The 19,439-nt window shown below is 43.8% G+C and overlaps 1 protein-coding gene across 4 annotated transcripts in view; it reads left to right on the top strand.

Moving 5' to 3' along the window:
* Positions 1 to 19,439, top strand: part of EVL (Enah/Vasp-like) — a 222,810-nt gene that overhangs the window by 85,617 nt on the left and 117,754 nt on the right. Inside the window, exon 1 of one of the 4 annotated variants that reach the window (XM_030558770.1) lies at positions 11,142 to 11,286. The exons of the other annotated variants lie outside the window; for them this stretch is intronic. Within the exon in view, the coding sequence (XP_030414630.1) occupies positions 11,276 to 11,286 (11 nt within the window). The 5' untranslated portion in view covers positions 11,142 to 11,275. Of the gene's footprint in view, positions 1 to 11,141; positions 11,287 to 19,439 lie in introns of those variants that run through there. 4 annotated transcript variants of the gene reach the window in all.

Here is a 19,439-nt window from a genome sequence, read left to right as displayed (position 1 = left end):
TTAATGCAGAGCCGTAAGCTGAAAAACATTCCACACTCAAGGCCAAGATAATCGTCCGTGAGAGACGGGGAAGTTTTGTTTTCACTTATCATGTATTTCACAAAAGTGTTCTCAAAATTCACTGCCTGATTTCCAGCTATGGTTGTATTAAGTAAAAAAGGACCATTGTTTGGGTGTTAGAAGCCAGTTATCCTAAACAGAAAGAGATGAAACAGGCAAGGAGGGGAGTATTGAAAAGAAAAGGCTTATGGCAAAAATGCAGGCATTACTTTAGAAAAAGAACTGTTTGAAATTAATGCTCCCTAACCCAGTTCCACTGTCTGTCATGAAACTGCAAGCTGGATTTGAAAGGGAGTCTCAGAGGTCAATGTTTTATCCATTAAGCTGTAACTGCCTAAACTGAGTGTGCTGCCCAAGAGATGATACAGAGTCTAGTCTGATTTGTATTCTGTTTGCACATTGGGGAGTTGGCTTAAACAGACCAAATCACAATAAGATATTCCTCAGATGATAACAGACCGACTATAAAGTTCACCACATGCAATTGTGCTATGAGTTAAAGTTATTTGATATATGTAGAGTGACCAGATGACCCGATTTTATAGGGACAGTTCCGATTTTTGGGTCTTTTTCTTATAGGCTCTTATTACCCCACCACCCCTTGTCCCGATTTTTCACACTTGCTATCTGGTCACCCTAGATATTTGTAATTATTTGCATGCATAAAGCAAAACCCCACTTGTGTGTAAAAATTGTCTGAGTATCTGATATGAACATTCAAACCAGTGTGTGTGCACAAAAGAGAAACCCATTTAAAGTGTGTCCTGAAAGTCAGAACAATAATCCTCAAAAGAAGTGAGAAGTCAGGTAGGTTTTGTTGTTTGTTTGTGGCCAGGGGAATGAAGACAGATATAAGATTGTGGTGGTGTTTGTTGTTGTTGTTTTCAATATGTCTTCTTCAATTGGCTGTTGAAGCAATGGATGAAGAAACAAATGTAAATAACCTACAGAATATGATTTATAAAAATTTATTAAAACATAGGAGTGAACATTTCGGGCTAGTGTTATTCAGTGGTTAAAGCAAAGGACTGAGACCCAGATTAATCTCTCTCACACTTGGTCATATAACCAAAGCTATCAACTCATTGTGTGACTTTGGGATCAAGATCTGATCAGCTTAAGCCAATAAGATCACCCTTGAGATCTTAGATAGCTCCTTAGGCCTCAGTCAGCAAAGCTGTAAAATTGACTTAAAACTGAATTCCACTTTGGCTATGTGATTACATTACATTTTAAAAAAAAATGTGTCCAGGGAAAATACCCTCCTTCCCAGGCTAAGTTGTCCCAGGACACAATCAAAAGTGCCATAAATAGCAACCTCTTTTAAACTCTTCTTCAACCTGATCCAGTGGAAATATTTTGGTCAGCTCTAATGGGCTTTGGACATATGCTCATACCAACACTTCTGCCACTATATGCAGGCAAACACCTTTACATTTACCTCATTCAGACCAAAATTAGAAGATAATGTACACTAAATTGAGGGTCTAAAATCTCAGCTGGCATAAATTGGTCTGTTCCATTGACTTTTTTGGAGCCACACCCATATAAACTAACTGAAAATCTAGCCCCAGATTAATAGAACAAGAACAAAGGATTAGATTACAATTCACCACAATGCTCTCAGACACAGTAAACGGCCAAACCTGCCAATCCACCTAAATAGGGTGCTCTTCTGTAGAGACAAGCTTCTAGCCACCCCAAGCCAATCGTTTCCTGCCCCTCCATGTGCTCTGAGAAATACCACTGTTTGAAAAATACATTGCCATAACAATCTTATCTAATGCTAGGCATTTATTTGGGATTGCCGCTGTCCTACACAATATCCCCTTTATAACCTTGACACATTCCTTCCTAACACTACTTCCTTAAACATTAAAGAAAATAATTTAGCCCTCCTACAGAACATTACCTTCATTTTTATGATTATACTTTGGGGTCTGTTTTTTTTGTAGTGAGAGGTTCTCACTCATTGGGAAAACACTTTCCAAATTTATCAAACCCATGCTCAGTCTTTGGCAGTTTGACCTACTGTATCCCTTTTCCTTTCAGCCCTCTGCAAGGGGTGGGAGGAGGGAATAAAACAATACAAACCACAATGAATATTCTCTCTCATTAACTTTTTGTGATTTGTCAGACTCCTAGCCAGAGTCTTAGCAGCTCTCTCATGTCTTCATCTCAGTCTAATGTCCCTTACTTCACGTGACCTAATCGTGTCTTCACACTTGATAACTGTTATACCTCACTTATCCATGGATTTCTAGAGTACTTATGATAAAAGCATTTCCATTAGTATCCAGAAGGCTGTGTCATGGTGCCCTTGTCACAATACATGGATCTTGCACGTTAAATAAAACATGATGTATAGGTTACACTGCTCAGCAGTTTTGCTTCTGGTGTTAGGTAGCATTGGAAATAAGTTAAATCTAAAATTGAGCAACTAAAAAACTTCCTGTCAGAGGTTCCTAGTCTCTGTTTTTTCATGATCGTAAAGTTAATATCCTTCTTAGCTATTTAAAATTTTTAAAAGATAGAATCTCTTTAAATAAAAGAAAGGAAATAACACATACAGCTCACCTTGCCTGCTGTCTGCAGTTGTTAAAACCATTTGTGATAACCTTATTTACTGAGGTAAAAGGAAATGTACAGGGTAAAAGTGAAGGTAACTGTTGTAGATGAGATGTTCATTGACATTTGGTTCAATGTATGAGAGAGTGTCTCTGGACACTCCTGTAATTAGAAATGAGTGTTAGCCAACATTCAGAACATAAATAGCTGCTTTTGAAACCTAGATCATTGTCTACCTTTTATCTGAAATGTTTTAACAGGAAAAAATTAAGTAAATCTCTTATAGAAATTAAAAGCGGTAGTGCAGAGCTGGACATAAAATATTCTGTACCTTCTTAGTCCTCAACATCTTATTCAAAAAAGCAGGAAAACATTAGAAATGAGCCAAAGCCCATTGAAGTGAAAGGGAGTCTTTTTGCTGACTTCAGTTGGTTTTGGATCAGACTCATAGTGCATGCCAGTTCTGACAGCCGAGAGGTTGCAAGATTGGGCCTTTTCTTTGTACTACGAGCTAAAATGTAAATGGTAATGTTTGTTTTATATGGACTGTAAAATGTCTTGACACTCAGAATCCCAAGTCCTCTCATATTTTAAGGGGAACATTTTCTATATCATATTAAATAACCAGCCATTAGATCGTGGTGCTCCAGTTGTTATGAAATTGCTGATTTGTGGTTGTGCAATTAGCTGACTCCAACATAAATGACATTATAGATATTCTGTACATGAAGTGGCAGATTATAGTCTATGACTTGTTCCACTGCTGCTTAGAGTGGGGTCTGGGCTCATTCCCATAAGCTGCGATACAAGGGCTGAGGAGAATTTAAGGCAACCACAGAGTTAATTCTTTGTAATTCAGCATCTCTATTACAGTACTTAAATTGCTAACGTGATACAAGCTATTTGTATCATCAAACAAAATAGGCTGTGCCTTTGAAAGCAGATGAGGCCTGCTCCTGCCGTGAAGCCAATGAGAGTTTTGCTGTTTGACATACAGTGGAGCAGCATTGGGCCAGGTCTTCAATGAAGTCTTTACTTATTGGGTTTAGAAAACTTTTGGGGGGAGGTATAGTGGGTTCCCACGTTGAAGTGGTTAGAGACGAAAAAGACCAGTTACTAGTTATTCACATCAGGGCTGGTTATAGTCCTCAGACAGCAAATGCATCTAATGATTTAACTTGACCTCATGGTTGCTTATAATGCTGTACGGTTGGAGGAAGGAATGGGGATTTTTGTGTGTGAAATGACTGACATTTGTTAAAAGTGGTACTAACAGTCTCCGGATTATATTTATCATTTCACATATCCTTCCTGACAATATATTAGTTGTAACTCAGGAGTCGGCAACCGTTCAGAAGTGGTGTGCTGAGTCTTCATTTATTCACTCTAATTTAAGGTTTCGCGTGCCGGTCATACATTTTAACGTTTTTAGAAGGTCTCTTTCTATAAGTCTATAATATGTAACTAAACTATTGTATGTTAAGTAAATAAAGTTTTTAAAAGGTTTAAGAAGCTTCCTTTAAAATTAAATTAAAATGCAGAGCCCCCCACTCCCGGACAGGTGGCCAGGGTCCGGGCAGTGTGAGTGCCGCTGAAAATCAGCTCGTGTGTTACCTTTGGCACGTGTGCCATAGGTTGCCTACCCCTGTTGTAACTGAAGCTCCTATTTCTCTCCCAGCTATTCCCTGCAGATCTCCTGCAGGATGATAGAGGTTGCAGTCCTGTCCCCATGCTGCATGGAGGAGCTCTCTGTGGCGTCTGCTGCAGCCTCTGGCACTGATTGTTTCTCTCCCATGATTTAGTGTTGAGGGATAGACAATACCCAGCGACAGAGATCTACTTGCCTTTCGCTGGCTTTGCCTCCAAGTCCCCACCGTACACTAGCATATAAGGAGTCTCTGGGAAGCGGGGCTTTGTGAGTGTGTAGAAGACACCTTGTCCGCCTCTCCCAATCCTGCCCTTACTTGTGCAACAGAACCGTACGTCATGTTGTTGTTGTTATCGTCTTGTCCCCTGATACTCGTGCCAGGCCATGAAGTTCAAGAATGAATTCAGTCCTTTGTGATGGCTTGAGCCAAGGTGTCAGATCTGAAGAGTGTCACTTTCCTTACAATATTACATTCAAAAGCATGGGCTATCTCTCTTGATTTGCATTCCTGTGGAGTGCTTTGTCTGCAATCTCACAATAGTAGGTGTTTTTTCTGAGAGGCTTGGATATTAATCACAGGATTTTTGTATCTGTTGACCATTTATGTAAGCTAATATTTTCCATGATAAGGCGTCAATATCATCAGTTATTGTCATTCTTACCTGAATTTCATGTCTTCCAACTTTGGCCAAATCATCAGCTACCTCACTCCTATATATACCAATGAGTGATGAAATCCATTGAAAACTCAATCTATTGCCTTGCTCTCTGATCCTCTTAGCCTCCTTATGAATTGTAACATTGATAGTGTTCTGGTTTCTCTTGCAAAAGGTCACACTGTGATGGCAGAGGAGAGGGGAGGATGTCTGAAGAAGAGCAAGTACACCTCAAAATCTGCATAATTCAGCTCATTAGAAAGATATTGGGTGTGATTTATCTGCCAAATGTTTGCCTAATTTTTAAAGAATTATTTTGGGTGCACACTAAGGTTAAAATCCGGGCCTTGTTTAAGTCAATGGAGGCATTCCCATTGACTTCAGTGGGACCAGGATTTCACCCTAATTTAATAGCATCTGACCACTACTGATGTGAAGCTGGCATGCTATGTAGGCACAATAGCTTCTCTGTCACATCATCAAATTAGCATCTTATTTAGAAACCTGATAATACTAAACAAGTAGATCATTTTATAACCTTTTTTTTTTTTTTTTAATTTTCACAGCTCCCTTTGAAGTGAAATGAAGGTTCTGTGGAATGTGGGGAGACTAGAGCCCTGAAAGACTTGTAGTGCATTTTTTATGTACAGGGCTAATGGTTATTGGACAAAGAATTTTTGACCCATCTGCACATGTAATGGATGCAAATCTGGGAGCATGAGATAAAAATGATCTTATATATTTATATATGACTAACAACTGTGAAATGAGTTTTGCAAATCTGATCTATATCTATGTATATTTGTGCATACCTTATGCAGCATTCATGCACATATTGTGTATTCTATTTTCTTACTGATTTTCAACATTTATTAGTGTGTCATTTTAGTAGTGAATTCTCATGCCTATTAATTATGCTCTCCCTAAATGAAAAATGTTAGTCTATGCAAATACTTCCTTTTACTGTTTACTCATTGTAATGAGTTTCTTTTTAAGATGATAAACCTAAATATGAAACAACAAATATGTACACATCAAAAAGTAATTCAGACGGTCTGAAATATTGTGTTAATTATGGGAAAAGCCTATTTTCAGCTTATCTTCTTTCAAATAGCTCATAGATAGTAGAGTTTATTTTGGATGACTGAGGTTGAGTCTTATGCATTCAAACCCAGGACATCTTAAAGTGCTTCTCTTCATTCTTAAGGAATTAAATGTTTTTCATATCTTGACATGATGTATCATTTTGAGGCTGAGCCAGTAATCTATCTAGATTCAATCGATAGCTCCTAGAACTGATAGCAGCATATCATACATCTCATCTGAAAATCATGCGTGGCTTGCTGATGCAGTTTTCTCTCAAAGAAACACACATACAGCACCTCATCCTCCTTAGAATAGTATCCCTCAGTTAATATGTTCAGTAGGTGTGTTGCTAAAAAGGTTCCAGTGATATTTATACCATTGCTGCTAAGGCTAGGCTCTTGCGTTCAAGAAATCCTGATCTTGCAGAGATCTAAACCAATTGTTTTAGACATACACCTCTACCCTGATATAATGTGACCCGATATAACACGAATTCAGATATAAAGCAGTAAAGCAGTGCTCCGGAGGGGTTAACTGTTGGACTCATTGGGATCCTGGGCGACCACGCCTACCCCTTAATGCCATTGCTTGTGAAGCCATACATGGAGCAACCTGGCAGCAGCAAGGAGCGGGTTCAATGGCAGGCTGAGCATGTGCAGAATGAGTGTTGAGTTTGCTTTTGGCCATTGAGAAGCCCATAGGGAAGCTGGACCTGGCTGATGACAACATTCCTATGCTTATAGCCGCGTGCTGTGTACACTCCATAATATTTGTGAAGGGAAGGATGAAAGCTTCACTTAGGCTGGACTGCAGAGGCTCAGTGCCTGGGGGCTGAGTTTGAATAGCCAGAGACCAGGGCTGTTAGAGGGGTGCAGCTCAGGGCCATAAGGATCAGGGATGCACTGAGGCAGTAATTTGAAGCTGAAAGCCACTAATATTTATTGCTGTTCTCAGGAATGCAGTGCTTGTAATGGTAGGAGGTGATTGGTGCAAATGATGCAATATGTGGGCTTAACATAATTGTATGTTGCTTTGCAAGGCTCTTAAGATATCTCGCTGCTGACCCTCAGCATTGAATCAAGGGAGGGTCTTCTCCAAGACTGCAGTTTCTGCCCTGGCCCCATGCCACTTACCTGTGTGCAGCAATGGTCACCCCGCCCCCGTGACATCACAGTGGCATGGGAAAGTTACCATTAATTGGGCAAGAAACAAAGCAGCTCTGCCGAAGCACTTGTGGCAGCAGATTGCCCAGTATCTCCAGGAGAGTTTCCTGGAGATCTCTGAGGCAGATTCCTGTGAAGTGAGGGAGTCAATCAACAGCCTGTTCCGCCACTCAGACTAGGCATGTGGTGGGAGACAAGCCTGCTTTCTGCAACCTTCCTTCCCCCAGGAACTTGCTTTAGTGATTCCCAAAATCAAATCCACTCACCAGGGGCCGCCTCCTCCTGTTTGCGCTTCACCAACATCCAACAGCTGTGACTGGCTGGCCTCTGGGGTGGAAACGAGGTCCTGGCTGCATGCATCTCTGACCTCCGAGTCATCCTCTGCATCTGGGTCCCCCTCCCCCTCCACATTCTCGTCCAAGATTTCCTCCCTCTGGCTCAGTCCACTTTCAACTGGCAAGTGAGCCCCCAAAGTATCTCTTTGCAGTGGAGTTGGGGTCACTGCCAAGTATCACATCCAGCTCTTTGTAGAACTGGCAGCTCGTGGGCACAGCACCAGAACAACAGTTTGCCTCCCGCACCGTGTGGTAAGCGTTCTGCAGCTCCTTCACTTTGACCCTGCATTGTGTCCTGGTCATGGCCCCTTTCTGTCATGCATGGTGAAATCTGTCGGTAGGTGGTATAATTCCTATGGCTGGAGCACAGCTGGGACTGCACAGCCTCCTCTCCCCAAATGCTGATGAGGTCCAGCGGCTTGGCATTGCTCTAAGTGGGAGATCGCTTGGTGTACGGAGCAGGCCTAGCCACCTGGAAAGATGCACTGAGACCACTGCACATGTCACTGAGCAAACAGGAAGGGGACTTCCAAAATTCCAAAGGCATTTGTGGGGTGAGGATGACGGCTGGTCACCTGAGGGCAGGGCAGTAGAGTTCAAACCGATATCCAGAGAGTCGAGAACAGGCATTGTGGGACACCTCTCAGAGTCCAATCGCAGCTCTGTAATTCACCACGGTGTCTACACTGGCACCACAGCACTGTAGCCCCAGCGCAGAAAGCTCTATGCCTCTTGTTGGGGCAGCTTTTTTACAGTGCTACAGCTGTGCAGTTTCTGCGCCCCAAGTGGCTTGGTAGTGTGTACACCTCAGGAGTTGCAGTGCAGAAAGCTGCTTTACTGTGCAGAAACTTGCCAGTGTAGACAGGGCCTAAGTAGATGATGTCTCTTGCTACGCTGAGCATTGTTTAAATCTGTCTGTCCCTCCTGTGCCAGCTGTGAAATTGTTAATGTGTTTGTTTGCACACCTTAGGTGGCTGAGTAGAATAGGAGTTCTTAGGATCAGTGTCAGCACAGACTCCAAAGTGCTGCCTTCCCCAGTACTGTTTGTACTTGAGGTTATATACTGCCGTAGTGATAATGCCAAGCATGACTGCTGTGTTCCCAGTGAGCTTTAAAACCCTTTGGAGCCAGGCAGTTTGTAAAGATGATTTATAAGGTTGGCTTGACACAGTGCCAGAGTTATCCAGAGGAGTGGGAAAAATGATCAGAATATGGAGGCAAGGTAAGGATTTGTTTTATGAGGCTGTGTAGAGCAGGGGAATAATTCATTAGCAATATGACCCAGTGGGTTGTTTGTGTCTTGCAGGAATAGCTCTGAGAATCTATCACGGAGATGGGCAAACTACAGCACATGGGCCAGAGCTGTTTTAAGCAGGCCCGCAAGCTGCACCAGCAGCTTGGCCCTGCTCTGGCCAGGGCGGTAAGTCGGGGGCCGCACCATGCGGCTCGCCTCCGCTCCGGCCGGGGCGCTGGGTCGGGAGCCGCACCACACGGCTCGGCCCCGCTCCAGCTGGGGCGCTGGGTTGAGGCTGCATTACATGGCTCCCAGAAGCCAGCATGGCCCTGCTTCATCTCCTATGTGCTCTAGTGGGAGCTGCAGGGTCAGTGCCTGCAGATGGGGCAGTGTGCAGATTCGCCTGGCCGTGCCTCCGCGTAGGAGCCGGAGAAGAGACATGCCACTGCTTCTGGGAGCTGCTGGAGGCAAGCATTGCTTGGAACCTGCACCCCCGAGCAACTCCCCATGCCTCAATCCGCTGCCCCAGCCCTGATCCCCCTCCTGCTCTCCAACCCCCTTGATCCCAGCCCGGAGCACTCTCCTGCACCCCAAACTCCTCATCCGCAGCTCCACCCTAGAGACCGCACCCCCAGCCGGAACCTGCACCCCTGCCCCAGCCCTGATCCCCCTCCCAACCCCTCGGTCCCAGCCCAGAGCACCCTCCTACACCCCAAACTTCTCATCCCCAGCCCCACCCCAGAGCTCGCACCTCCTCCCACACCCCAACCCCAATTTTGTGAGCATTCATAGCCTGCCATACAATTTCTATTCCCCGATGTGGCCCTTGCCTACCCCGATCTATCACATAGTTTGGTGAAATTTTATCACACAGTGACTGCTGAGAATCCCATGCACACATCCTGCGATGTTTTTCTGCAATCACAATATGGGCGAGTTCAACAGTTTTTTAAAATCAGTTCTATGATATTAAAAAAAAAAAAAGAAAATAAATTCAAATAAAATAAATATGTCATAAAATAGCTCTCTATTATCATCTAGAAGCACCTTTGTTTCCTTGCTCTTGTCACTTGCACTTCAGTTCTATATTTTGTAACCTTCAGGACTTGTAACCTGGAAGACTATTTACATCAGGCTAGATTCTCTGCTGCATGTTCCAGAAGGCTTAACACAGGCTGTGTAGCACAGGCAGAAAAAAGAAAGAGTGGCTGACTCCCACCTTTTCCCTTTCCAAATTCTGGCCTGGCTGAAGGGCCGGCTCCGTGCACCATCATTCCAAGCAGGTGCCTGGGGTGGCAATCTGCAAGGGGCGGCAGTCTGTGTGTTTTTGCCCCCAAGCAGTGCACTGAATTGCTGCCGCGGACGGCGGGAGCAGTCCGTGTGCTGTTAGGGCGGCAGGCGCGTTTCTGTGGCGGCAGCAATTCGGTGGCAGCATCTACATTCAGCTGTCCACAGCGGCGCAGCTTCTGTCTTCCGGCTGAAGACAAGCTGCCGCCAAATTGCCGCTGCTGCAGAGATACGCGTGCCACCCTGACAGCACATGGACTGCCCCCGCCGTCTGCGGTGGCAATTCGGTGCGCTGCTTGGGGCGGCAAAAACAATAGAGCCGGTCCTGCCTGACTGGGGGCCTGCCTGGTCCCTAGTGCAACTTATACCACCCCAGGTTACCCACTCAGAACTGAACAAGTACTATTCAGGATGAGTACGGAGTGCATTGAGTATAAACTCTTTTGAGCAGATAATCTCCACCAATGCAAATGGTGACTTTCCTTGCCTGCACTGAGGATTTGCACTGATACACTTGCTCATTGGTTCTCAAACTATTGTACTGAGGACTCCTTTCACGTAGCAAGCCTCTGAGTGCAACCCCCCTTATAAATTAAAAACACTTTTTAAAATACATTTAACAACACCATTATAAATGCTGGAGGCAAAGCGGGGTTTGGGGTGGAGGCTGACAGCTTGTGACCCCCTATGTAATAACCTTGTGACCCCCTGAAGGGTCGCGACCCCCAGTTTGAGAACCCCTGTGCTAGCTGCTGAAATTAGAGGTAGCCCTCAATATAGACAAGGTCTCTGTGTTTTGTACAGGATCAAGTACATTGTTGCACAAGTGATAGTAAATCTGTTGGATTTTTTTTTTTGTCACTTAACCCATGACATGAAAAACTAATTAAATGCTTTTAATATCAACTTTACCAGTGGAAAAAAATGGCAGTTGATCTAATCTTAATCCATATTCTTGGTCTTGGACTATTGTTTCTTTTCATCTTTTTATACTGAACAAATTTTCTTTTCTTTTTTTTTTTTTTAAACCTAGTGTTATTTCCTGCTCTCTCTTTTGGTAAAACTTCCGTTTTCCTGTTTGGTTATAAGGCTTTATACGTACACTCTCAAACTGCATTACTGCTGAGTTTTTGTTCTGCTCTATAAATTGGAGAAACAGAATACCTGGTTTAGCACAAATTACATGTGACAGACTGATAATACATTGTTTCTGAATCTTCTGCTAAATCCTTTCCTCAATGGCAAGCTGGTGAGTACCTGGGGACTCTACTGTGAATATATAATGACTTTATTGAACAAAACTCATGTGGTGTAATATAAAGAATAGCGTGGCCTATTTAAAATGTTATTTTCAGAAGGTTTGTGTTTCAGTTATGAAAAGATAATTAGATTTTTGTGGCAATAATAGATTGCTCTGATTCTGGCTTCCAATGCTGAACTTGATTCACTGGGCCGACTTCATCTCTAGTGCAAGTCAAATGATTTCAGTGGAATTATCAGAGATTCATTTGTCCCACTGAGAACTGAACGGGGAATAAGAACTCACCTATGTGGATCCCATTGAAGGATTGAGGCCTTATATAGTTTGTTGTGTTGTGTACAGTTATGCATGTGTCTGTGTCCTGATTGATAGTGTTGTGTTTGTAGTTTGCATATGTTTGAATTTTTGAAAACTTTTGTTTAAAATGTTGTTCTGTTCAAACACACTCCAGTGGCTTGAGAGTGTTTTGAAAGCATTAGCTGGTGTCTAAAATTTGCATTTTCCGTTCACAGGGTAGTTTCTGATTGTGCGTGTTATTTCAGTATTTTCCAAAATTAGTTACTTCTTGTTCTTATTTCTATAAGAGGGAAGTAGTTTACATTAGCAGTGGCCTGATCTTGTAAGGATACTTAATTACAATTTTATTGTATATTCTCAGTATATGTAATAGACTAATCAAGTCTGTGTCATTTTTTCCCCTACACTTACCATCCTGATAGTTACTTCTAAGAACTTGGTGTGTGTAATGGAGGCTGGTTGCAAGATGGCTTGTGGGATGCTATAAAGTACCATGCTTTATTACAGGAAGAAACAGTGAGTGGGTTAAAGAGTTAATGGATCAGTGGAGTGCTGGAGAAGGTGGAGGTATACATACATTGCTTAAATAGCTAGAAAGTCAAGGGAAAGCTTCCGCCCTGGAGTATGGCATGTTCCTATGTGTCTGACTATTCTGACAGGAATGTTGTTTTTAATGACTAAATTGCTGAGTATGAGATGCCTTTTGTTCAGCAGCAGTTTATAGTTTTTTAAGATGCTGATTTGACGTGCTCCCAAGTGGAGTTTGCCTTGAAACCGTTTTTTCCTTAAGTTAATTGTTCTATTTCACAAGAAGGTATCAGAACAGGAAACAGAGGAGTTAAAATGAATCCACCAGCTACTACCCAAAATCTTAGCAGTATAAATGAAGTGCTTGGGCCAGATTCTGCTCCCAATTTCATTGATGTAAATACAGAGCAACTCCATCAGCCCTGATCTGATTCGCTACTGACTCGCAGCTTATATGCCATTCATATGTGGGTACCAGACACTAACAAATCAGAATTCTCTATTCATTCGCTTCAGTGGTACAGCAGCATAGAATTGGTAGGAGATTACAATCAGACCTCTATGAATCATCTGTTACTCTGTGGTGTCTCTTTACATATGTTATACTTGCATCCCAGGTTACTTGTAACTTGCTGCATCAAAGCACTGAGACATGATAGTGAGGTAAATAACTGTGAGCCTTATTGAGCATGTCTGCACTATATGAATTTTCACACTGAAGTGACTAAGCCCCCAAAGTCCTGGCCTACCAGGACTGGACTCTCTGAGTAAAACCTGGATTCTCTATGACTTGTCTCTTTAGTTTCCATCTCACAAGTCTAGAATGGATGTCTTCACACATTGCTCAATACAGTGTTTTAATAACCTCAGAAAGGAGAACTGGATTAAGGGGAACACCATCAGCATTAAGAGCAACTTCTGAACCCTATTCTTTTATAACAAACACATAGTAGTGGGCCTCGTGTTTGTTATTCACACAAACCCTCTCTGTAAACTACTTCCTTATCTGACAGGCATGTTCTGAGGCTTAATTCATTAACAACATCAAGCCTTTTTGAGATGTATGGATGAAGGATCTATATATATATACTCGGGAGTTCTCAAACTGGGTGTCAGGACCCATCAGGAGTCGTGAGGTTATTACATGGGGGGGTCACGAACTGTCAGCCCTTACGCCAAGCCTCACTTTGCTTCCAGCATTTATAATGGGTGTTACATATATTAAAAAGTGTTTTTAATTTGCGGGGGGGGGGTTGCACTTAGTTGCTATGTGAAAGGGGTCACCGGTACAAAAGTTTGAGAGCCACTGAGCAGGATTATTGTAATTTTTATTATTGGTATCTTTGGATTTAAGATATTTTATAGTGACATGGGAGGTGCTATACGCAGGTGCACAGTGTGGATGGATCTTCCCCCTTCGACAGCTCATCCAAGGGCCAGCCACAATTACAGTCCCTCAGTGCACATCAAAGGAAGTGGAAAGGAGGCTGGTGCATAGCTTGCCCCCTGTGCACCAGACTTCAGAGTGCATTAGAAAAGGGAGCATAAAAGGTGATGTGACCTGAGCAGATCATTCTGTGCATTGGGTCATAGGGGAGAATGAGGGACCATGCCTCCCCCTTAGTTGAGCTGGTGGCTAAATGCCGTCAACCTTCACAAGAGTTTTGATCAAGGGAGTTTTCCTCTTGTTCCCACTGCTGCTCTAACGCAAGAGCAGAGTCGAGCCTCGCTTGGTATCTGGTAGAGCAGGAGTGGGCAAACTTTTTGACCCGAGCGCCACATCTGGGTGGAGAAATTGTATGCAGGGCCATGAATATAGGGCAGAGGGTTGGGGTGCGGGAGGGAGTGCGGGATGTGGGAGGGAGTGCAGTATGCAGAAAGGGGCTCAGGGTAAGGGGTTGGGGTGCCAGAGAGGGATCAGGGCAGGGGGATGGGGTATGGGGTGCAGGAGACGTTCGGGGTGTGGGCTCTGGCGCAGTGTCACTTACCTCAAGTGGCTCTGGGGTGGCAGCGGCATGCAGTGGGGCTAATGAGCTGCCCTGGCCGCACGCTGCTCCCAGAAGTGGCCAGCATGTCTGGCAGTGGTTCCTGGGGGTGGGGTGGGGTGAGGTGGGACAGGCAGCTCCACCGTGTGCTGCCCTCGCCTGTGGGTACCACACCCAAAGTTCCCATTGGCTGTGGTTCCCCATTTCCGCCCAGTGAGAGCTGTGGAGGGCGGTGCCTGCAGGAGAGGACAGCCCACGGAGCCCTCTACCCCTGCTCCCCCAGGGGCCACAGGAACATGATGCCAGCCACTTCTGGGAGCAGCACGGGGCCAGGGCAGGCAGGGAGCCTGCCCTAGCCCCACTGCGCCACATCCCACGGGCTGGATTGAAAGCCCTGATGGGCCAGATCCGGCCTGCAGGCTGTTGTTTTCCCTCCCCTGTGCTGGAGGATCCTCTACAAGTGATGCTGACTTTGGATGGGAAATAGAAGTGGTAGATTCTATGGCAGGACAAAATTAGCAACCTAGTCATAGCTGCAGCAAATGCTAAGATGCCAGATATGGGAGGTGTTTTGCTTGTAGTAACTTGACTGAATGCTTTTTTGCCTTGAAGTTTGTAGAGCACTGGTATTTTTAAGCTCAATTCGAATAAGTTGGTTGGACAAAAACTGCAAATATTGTGCCATTCCATAAATAGCCATTTCTTTAAATAATTATATCTAATAAAAAAAAATTTTACCCACCCTAATCATTACTTCATTTGGTGTGATGAAAATAATTGAAATAATTCTGTTTAGCAGAATAATCCATTAGAGTTTGCACCTGACCTCGGCTGCTGCAGGAATGTGGTCTGTACCTTGTGTCTTGTTAACCTTTGAGGTTAATGTTCGTATATCACACTAACCATCCTTCTCGTTATATCCAATTTCTTATTTACATAGGTTTTTTAAAGGTAATGTTAGCTGGGTTCACATGCTGATATAATTCATCTGTTACTTGCAAAGCTAGTTTAACCACACAAATGTGACTTCCTGTAAAAAGTGCAATATGTTAAAAACATATTATAGGGAGGGTTTGTGTAATTTTTCATTGTGAAGTGGATTTGTTGCAAGGCAGAACAACCAAATAACTTCTGACATCAATAATAACGATCAGGCTGGTGAGAAGAAAAATAGTACAAACCAAGTTTTGATAAACAAAATGAAAACAAAAGTTTAGAAAAACTATCAGTTTGCAACTTCAAAGCACTTTACAAAAACACAGTAGTTAATGAAGATAACTAAGTGATTATTAGCATCCTCATTTTAAAAAGTGAGACATTCTTAGCTTTTGTGAAATATCAAGTTAGTGGAGCTATAGCTGTTTACACCAGCTGAGGAGCTGCTCAGGGAAACAGAGTTTTGTATAAGTCTAGGAGCCAGTATGGGCTTCAGTGGTACTACTCACATGCTCCAGTACTTTGCTGGATCGGGGTCAGAGTGCTCAACACACTCTGCAGGATGCAGCCTTTAGTTCTGAAATTGATTAGTTCCATGATCACTGTAATCATTTGTGGGCGTGAGTTCCATGGCCCAATAAAGGCTATAAGCTGTCATGGTTACAGGGTGAGCTGCACGTTAGTTCCTTTTAGTCCCTCTCAAGCGCACGCCACCTGGGTGGAAAGTCCTGGCCCCAGTGTTCTTAGACTGGATCTCTGGGCTGCAGCTCCCCTGTGTAGCATGACAGGCCCAACTGGGTTTGGCCCCTGAGAGCCTCTGAGCAGTTGCTAATTAAAGAAACTCAAAACAGCTTCTTCAAAACAAAGGATTATTTATTAACCCAAAGGAACACCGCAAGCAGAGAAAGGGGCTAAAACAACAGAAGGCCTGTCCACCTGATCTTGCCTAACTGTATTCTTTGCTTGCAAGCTCCGAGTACGTTTCACACAGTCCTACTTCTGATCTTGGGGAGACAGACATCCCCTGCAGCATTCTCTCATTGGCTCGAAGAAAGATGCAGCTCCAGCATCTGCTGCCTACTCGCCTCCCTTCCTCTCTATGCTGGTGTCTTTAATGGTTTAGTGTTCCTTTGATCTTAGGTTCCAGCATGGGAAAGGTAAACCTGCTATCCTAACTGGAGCCCAGCCGATGGGCATTTCCCATTTTGTAGCTCCCTTAGTGTTCCCTTAAAATACCTTCTCTCTCTCATAATTTCATTTCCTCTTTGTTTCCCTCTAACAGCCTCTTTTAATTCCATGCAGTCGTGCAGGAAAATCTCAAACGGGTAAATTGAAGTGCAACTGATATTCATAAAAAATAATACAGATATCTCCCTCGTTCTCCACATAAGCATTTTACATTCTCTTTCGTCACAGCTCCAGTATGGTTTACATTATCATTGGTAATCTTTACAATGAACATCATTCTAGTTGCTGCTATAGAGGATATGGTCCATTATATAGGGCACCGAACTGGAAGTCAAGAGACATGGGTTGTGATTGTTATTAGTCATCTTTCTTATGGGAGTGTCTAGGCGCCAACCAAGAACAGGGCTCCATTGTGCTAGACACTATACTAACGTAGAATAAGAGACAGTCTCTACACTGAAGAGCTTACAATCAAAGGGCTCATCTTCACTGCAGTATTAACTCAAGGTAAATTAAGTGTTGCCTCTAACTTGACTCTCGGGTGACCACTCATCCCTTATTTTAAGGGATCATCCCTTATTTCTTTGATTTGTCCCTTAGGGTGATCACCCATCCTTGATTTTAAGATTTATTGGAATTTATTAAAACTGATAGTAAGTACCATTTTAAACATTAAATAGAAGGTTATAATAATTCCATTGTATATCTGAGGGCAGTAGAAATATACACTTAAGAGAAAAATGCGTGATATGCTAGGGGAAATGGTGTTTGCCTAAAATGTCCCTTACAATAAAGCATTGTCTCTAATTTTTCCTGTGGTTTCCCTTATTTCCATCCAGCAAAGATGCTTACTTCACCCAACTTCCTTTCACAGTTCTCTACCTCAAGTTAGGTGGTGCTTTAAACTTGAGCTAGCTGGCCTAAGAGGAGGTTGGGGTTGCAGCTCTCATGCTGCTGATAATTGAGCTAGTAATCCAGTGGGAATTTAGCTTCTCTGTGCTGTTAATTCAATCACTTTGTGCAAACGTTCTCACTTAAGTGTCATTGACCAGAACGTGGGGAGTTGGGCCTAGTGATTGGATCAAGAGTCGTCAGTCAGGAACAGGAGTCCAGGGTCAGAGTTGGAGTCGCAGGTCAGATGCCAGAGCCAAGGGTCAGGGCTGAAGTCAGAGAAAAGGTTTAAAGCCAAGTTATCTGGTGTGTGGCAAAGCAGGGGAAAGACTGGGTCCAGGACAAGAGTGGGGCTGGAACAAGGCTGGAGTGAGCCTGGGAACAAGCTGGCAAAGGAGCTAATGGAACAGGGGTGAATACTTTGAGCTGCCATTGGCCTAATACTGCTGCTGGGCTTCAGAGCATGCCTCTTGGTTCTTCCAGCCAATTGGGTGGCCTGGCCAATCAAGTGATTCTGCTGCAAGCCAGCTCCCATTCAGCTCTCAGTCCTCTGTTCCTCACTGGGTAGGTGGAGCTAATTGGTTCCAGGCTCAGCTGCAAGCCCTAATACATGACATCGAACTAGGCCAGAGTTTCCTCAAACAGGGGGTGCCGCTTGTGTAGGGAAAGCCCCTGGCAGGCTGGGCCAGTGTATTTACCTGTCCCATCCGCAGGTCCGGCCGATCACGGCTCCCACTGGCCGTGGATCACTGCTCCGGGCCAATGGGAGCTGCTGGAAGCGGCGGCCAGTAAGTCCCTCGGTACAGTATTGTACAGTAATGGCCCAATACGCTGCAGTACCTATATGTAAGCTGCAGTTTTTTAAACCATTACAGTAGAATACTTCAGCACTTTTCTCAGAAGGAAGGGTTTATATCCAGCCATGGGCATTCAGAGAAATGCATTTGATTCTCTCTGCTCAGTTCATAGTAAATTATGGGTCTTCATTTAAAAAAAAACAACCCACCACCCCTACTACAACTGTAGGGCAGAGCTACACAGAATACAATGGGATGACTTCTCCCTAAAGAATTGTGTACATAGCAGAAAAACTCATTTGCCTTCACAAGTTCTTCCCTGTGAATCAACAGAACATTTCATTTTTCAGCTTGCATAAAACAGAGCAACATATTTCACATGCATTCATGCTACCATAAATGTTTTCTGAATTATTGCATTTTTTTTTATATTATGGAGGGTAATTCTACAATAGCCAGAATGCAAATTAACAATTAAAGCCAGGACATCAATAAAATCTGTCCAGTGGGTTTCATTAATGTTACATTTCAATCAAACAAGCAGGGGCGGCTCTAGACATTTTGCCGCCCCAAGCACAGCGGCATGCCGCGAGGGGGAGGGGTCTCTGCCAGTTGCCAGTCCCGTGGCTCTGGTGGACCTCCCGCAGGCGTGCCTGCGGAGGGTCCGGTGGTCCTGCAGCTTGAAGCTGTGGGACCAGCAGACCCTCCGCAGGCACGCCTGCGAGAGGTCCACTGGAGCCGCGGGACCAGTGGACCCTCCGCAGGCATGCCGCCGAAGGCATCCTGCCTGCCGCCCTCCCGGCGACCGGCAGAGTGCGCCTCGCGACATGCCACCCCAAGCACGCGCTTGGTGTGCTGGGGCCTGGAGCCGCTCCTGCAAACAATCATGCCATTTAAACAATTTTATTACTGCCCCAGCTACACGCCTTGAATGATCTAAAATTCTCTTGTTCTTTCCCATGGTACAATACTTTAAATATGTTGAAAATAAATATATGTCTGAGATATATTTGCAAAGCTACTTTAGAAAATATATTTCATGGTTGCTTTACTTACACAAAAGTACTCAGATTTTAAATAAATTTAGGCCACATTCTGATACCCTTACTCATGTTGAATAGTGTGACAGATATGGCAGTTTCCGGCAATGTCCTTGGCGAACTTTATTGAATTAACTTTTGGTGCCCTTAACTGTAAAATATAGAACCTTAATGAATAAATAACCCAGTTGAAGTCAATATTTCTTGTGTAGTAAGAAGCTGCTATATGTGAGTAAAGGTATCAAAATCTAGCCCTCTAATAATAAGTACATTAATGAGATCCATGCATGGAGGGTCTCATCCACGTCTGCATTTCCCCACTCCTGTATGGCAGGTTAGCTCAGACCCATTCCAGAGGCTTCTCTGTGGACCAGCACCTCATCAAAGGTGCTCTGTATCCTTTGATATCACTGGTGGTAGAGGGCTGTTAGCACCTAACAGGATCAGGACCTTCAAGAACAACTTCTTCGTCTTCCACA

This window comes from Gopherus evgoodei, chromosome 4 (genome assembly GCF_007399415.2).
Source record: "Gopherus evgoodei ecotype Sinaloan lineage chromosome 4, rGopEvg1_v1.p, whole genome shotgun sequence".
Taxonomy (NCBI): Eukaryota; Metazoa; Chordata; order Testudines; family Testudinidae; genus Gopherus; species Gopherus evgoodei.
This window is presented reverse-complemented; position numbering and strand designations above follow the sequence as displayed.